The 4975-nt window shown below is 27.3% G+C and overlaps 1 protein-coding gene across 1 annotated transcript in view; it reads right to left on the reverse strand.

Annotated features, from left to right (window-relative positions):
• Positions 1 to 4422: 4422 nt before the first annotated feature.
• The window catches only part of LOC101508817 (NDR1/HIN1-like protein 2), a 910-nt gene continuing 357 nt past the window's right edge, over positions 4423 to 4975 (reverse strand). The window contains exon 2 of the mRNA XM_073363433.1: positions 4423 to 4941. Coding sequence (XP_073219534.1) covers positions 4555 to 4941 — 387 coding nt within the window. The 3' untranslated portion in view covers positions 4423 to 4554. The remainder of the gene's footprint in view (positions 4942 to 4975) is intronic.

A 4975-nucleotide genomic window follows, 5' to 3' on the forward strand; every position in this document is an offset into this window, starting at 1 on the left:
ACACAACTGAAAAAAGCACCATAAATTATTTTAACATTACAAATTTATGGCGGTTTAAACCTCACAATTTAATGAAATTTTTTAAAATCTGGTTAAAACTTTGTGAGAGCCAAAATCCCTCATATATTTGTGATGGTGTGAGCCATCAAAAGTTTGTGGATTTATGTCATATTTAAAAAATAAAAAATTGATCATTTTGTAATCGTCTAAACCATTACAACCGACTAGACTTTTTAGTAAAAAAGTTGTAGTGGTTAAAACTGCCTTGAATTTCCATATTTTTCAAAACATAAATAAAAAACGTAAAATATTAATAAAAAAAATAAAAACTTATTCAAATAGAAAAAATTATTTTCAAAAAATAAAAATAGTAGATAATATGAGGAGAAAATAATAGTAGAGTGAAAGATGAGAGAATAGTAGTAGAGATAAAGTAGAGAAAAGGTAAAGAAAAAATGAAATATTTTAGAGAGAAAATGAGACGTGAAATTTTTGAAAGAAGATGAAAAGTGAAATTTTTTAGAGAGAAATAGATAAAGAGTTTCAAGAAAAAATAAAAGTGAAAAATAAAGAAAAATAAAAAGAATGAAATGTGATATATTAAAAATACGAGAGGTATTTTGACGGCCTAAACAACCACAAATTTGTGGCTGTCAAAAATTACATTGTTTCATAATCAAATATGGCCTCCTAACTCAACAACTGATTTTGTTATTAATTTGTGATGGTCTTTTAGACAGAAATATTTTTTGAAGTTGACCACAAATGATTTTTTTTTCCTGTAGTACAAATAAACTCCACAAAAAAAATTCAAAACCTATTTGAAAATATTCAAATAAAGAACATATTATATCATCAAAGATAGAGTGTGAGAAGCAAAACAAATGAAATCTTATATTGAAAAGAAAATGGAGAAATGTGAAACAATATTTTCTAAGAAAATGAAACAAAGAAAATGAAAAGAAAACGAATTGAGGATCATCTTGTCAAGATGAATGTCATGATTTTGATACCGTGTTACAAAACATTGATAGAACATGAATTAGATTAAATAGATAATTTATAAATTTTGTTAATTGGGCTTTTATTTTAATTGTTGTTTAGTTGAGCTTTTTTAATATTTAGACCATTTCTTGGAGACATTTAGAACCAATGAATGAAGAAATTATATTTTTAATATATGTTAGCTAGTTTATGTCTTGTTCTTTACCGTAGTAGATTAGAAATCTTAGTTTTATTAGACTCTCCTTAAAAGAGCCTATCAAAGATAGTTAAATTCAACAAATAAAGAAATTGATTATTTAAGTACAATTTACATAGTAGTTATAGTGGCTTTTAGTGGGTGAGTTTCGCTACTAAACTCTTGAATTTTTATTTTTATTTTTTGTTGAAAAAATCGATTACAATAAGTGTTAGATACACTTATATAACTATGGGTGTCAGAAGATGAAATGAGCATGCAGGTGAATATATACTAAATCATTATATCTTAATGCAAATTAATAAATATGATATGTAACTTCTACTATTGTTGTTGTTGCCTCTACCACCATCAATAGGGCAAATTATGGGATGAGAGTTTTGCCATTCAAGCATTACCTACCACATGCCTAATTGAGGAAATGGGTCCCACATTTGCAAAAGGACACTATTTCATTCAGAAATTTCATGTTTGCTTAATTGTAGTGATTTCACATAATCTTACATTATTCGGTATTCAATCTAAGAAAACAAATTCCTAAATAAATCAGTTTATCAAAATCATATTGATCAAGAATCATTAGATATTTGGGATCTATGAATCATATTTGTCAGAAACTTAATTACTTTCAACGTAATTAATATTTTTGTGAAAAAAATCTTATTAATATCACTATTTAATAATACAAATATATTATTCCAATTAAAACATATTTATCTTTAATTGTTCTAATTGTTAATTATGTCAATTTTACTATTAGAAATTTAATTTTTATCTACAGATTTTCCTACGAAAAAATTTAAATTTAAATTAAAATAATTTTTAATTAGATGTTACTTAACTCATGATTAAATTCCAAATTATTAAAGGCTTGTTACCTTAAGAATCAAAGAGTTAAAAAAAATTCAAACAACAAGAAAACACATGTTGATTATGTTTGCCACGGTAATCGGTAGGCAGAGACGTGGAGGCTTTTAAGAGCATCTCCAACGGTGAACTCAATATGAGTTCATTAAGTGGGGTCCACCGTGCCACATCATCTTGAAATAATCTATTCATTTTTTATTCTAACGGTGAACTCACATGTTCATTAGATATAGTTCACCACTAACAAATCATTTATTTATTATTATTCATAAATTAATAATAAAAAAAATAAATCAAAGTACCGTTCCTTCGTGAGAGAACGGTGATGACAGTTTGGCACATCTCCAACAGTAAACTCGCCAAAAACTGAAGGTTACATAATTACACCTGGCGGACGAACTCATTTTGGCTACCGTTGGAGATGCTCTAAGTCAATTTGAATTATGTCCTTGAAAATCTTTAAACACAATCACGCAAGAACAAAAAAATGACAAAAGACAACTTATAAGTTTATTATGATTGGACACTTCATATTTAATCTACAGTAATACAATAAAAAATTTATTACTCAAATTCCAATTTTTACAAGGAGAAAATTACAAACCTTCTCATACCAAAATTATAAACCATCTTACACAATTTTCCACGAATGAATTGTAACCCTCTCAATTACACACTATCTAAAGACTCATTATTATTCAAACTATCTTTATATATATTTATAATATTAATTGTCTACTTTTTTGTTCATGTTACTCAATGTGGTACTTGAACTGTATCCACTTTGATAAAATATATCCTCCTTCCATCCAAAGGCTCACATCCTCCTAATTACACAAAGCATGTTCTATTATATATGCATATTGTTTGGGTAAAGTTGATAAACATGAGTATGAATATTTTAGCATCTACAACATGTTTGATCTATTAAATATGAAATTTTAAAAAAATACCTAGATCCATAACAAAATGTTTCTAAATAGTAATCCTGAAACACACAATGAAAATATGAACAATGAGAATTTATTGACTTGTAGTTCTTTCCTTAACCTATACTCTTAATGTCTTGAATACTTTTTAAATGGTGAGAAGAGATTATTTGCTTGTGTACAATATATTGGAGACTATAGTTTATAGATAGGGTGATGGTCAATTAAGATTCTCATTTTTCTCAAATGGACCATCTAACATCCACTTATAGTTTTGGCTCATATCAATTAATTAAATATTTAATTATTTATCTAATCAGAAATTTAATTAGTTTTATTCTTAATATGACCACTAATCAATTAAGCCATATATCTACAAATAGCTAATATATAATTACCATTAAAATGTATCTTCACGTAATATTATTGGACAAAATAATATAATAAAATATAAATATTCCAATAATCTCTCATTTGAATAATATATTGTATTGGTTATGTCAAAAGTTTTATGGGCGCTCGTTCAAGTGTTATTTATCTTTAGATTTTTCCTTTACAATCTGACCTAACTCATAAATCTATAAAAGGACCAATATATACAAATTAAATCCCTAAAATTAAGTTGAGTTTTTCACCATTTGATTTCTAAATGTATAAAATAACAAATTAGTTTTTAAAACTGAAGATTTTATATATGAAATATATAATTTATTAGAGCATAATTGGATTAATTTTTTTTAGCATATCCACCAGTATAAACACTTATAAAATTGTGTGTGAGAGAACTTATCAAAATAATTTATCACATGTAGATAAACCATAATTTTCACAAGCACTACTCTATCTATTTATTTATACAACATAAGTTATATAAATATAACTTGATTTGATTTTATCTTTTTTGTTAAAAAAAATTTATATATAAGAATTTATTGTGAATGTGTTTGCGAACATGAAAGTTAATCTTAGAATTGATGGGAAAAAAAACCCTCAACAAATAATTTAATTGCTTCAAACGAATACATCAAAGAAAAAATTGTGTTCCTCTATTTTAGATTATTTAAACTCAAAAAAGTTAAAGTTAGACGACGATAAGGATCTACTAAGTAATAGCTAAGTAAATCATATATTGCAAATAAAATATAAATATTTGGTTGATTGATCTAATCATTATAACATATATTTATAAATTACTCAAATCATACAAGGCACGACTCGTAGTCAACTAAATATTATATCTTAATCACTTCAACAATCTTTACGTGAATGTGTCTAAATTCGTATTCTTCCAGTCTTAATAGAAAATCTTAAAATTAAAAAATACTCACTTCTCGTTCCCACTAATTTGATTTACAGAAATCAAATCAAATCATATTAGCTCCTTATATTCAAGTCTACAGTAATTTATTAGGTAACATTTAGAAATAACAAAATACATAAATTTCAATAAAATAATAATATAGTGAAGGACAATTAATCAATTAATATATAAGAGTATTTGAAAATCAATAAAAAGAAAAAACAACACACGTAAACATGTCTACAATCTGATACCGATCATCCAAGAGTCCATTTCCATACCTTAAACCTCACATCCACATCACACTTGACATCCGCCGTAGACGCCGCCGTCACAGCTTTCTCTCCGGCCACATCAATGCCATCACACAAAACTCTTATTCCGACACGTGGCGTCTTAAGAATCCACATCTTAGCTTCCACTTTAGTCTCCAACTTCATATTCAACTCCAACGATCCAATCTTCTTCTTCTTCAAACCCCTCTTCTCAACAGAAGCTTTCAACATCGTTGTGTTCTTCGTCTCATGTTCAAACGAAGGAATAACTCCTTCGCCAACGTCCACTTCGCCCGCGATTATTGAAACGGAGATTGGTTCGTAAGAAAATTTGATCTTCTCGTTAGGATTGGTGGTGGAAAGAGGGAGGTCAAACTCGTCGGAGGGGAGTTTGAGTGAGTTG

Source organism: Cicer arietinum, chromosome 7, assembly GCF_000331145.2.
Source record: "Cicer arietinum cultivar CDC Frontier isolate Library 1 chromosome 7, Cicar.CDCFrontier_v2.0, whole genome shotgun sequence".
NCBI lineage: Eukaryota > Viridiplantae > Streptophyta > Magnoliopsida > Fabales > Fabaceae > Cicer > Cicer arietinum.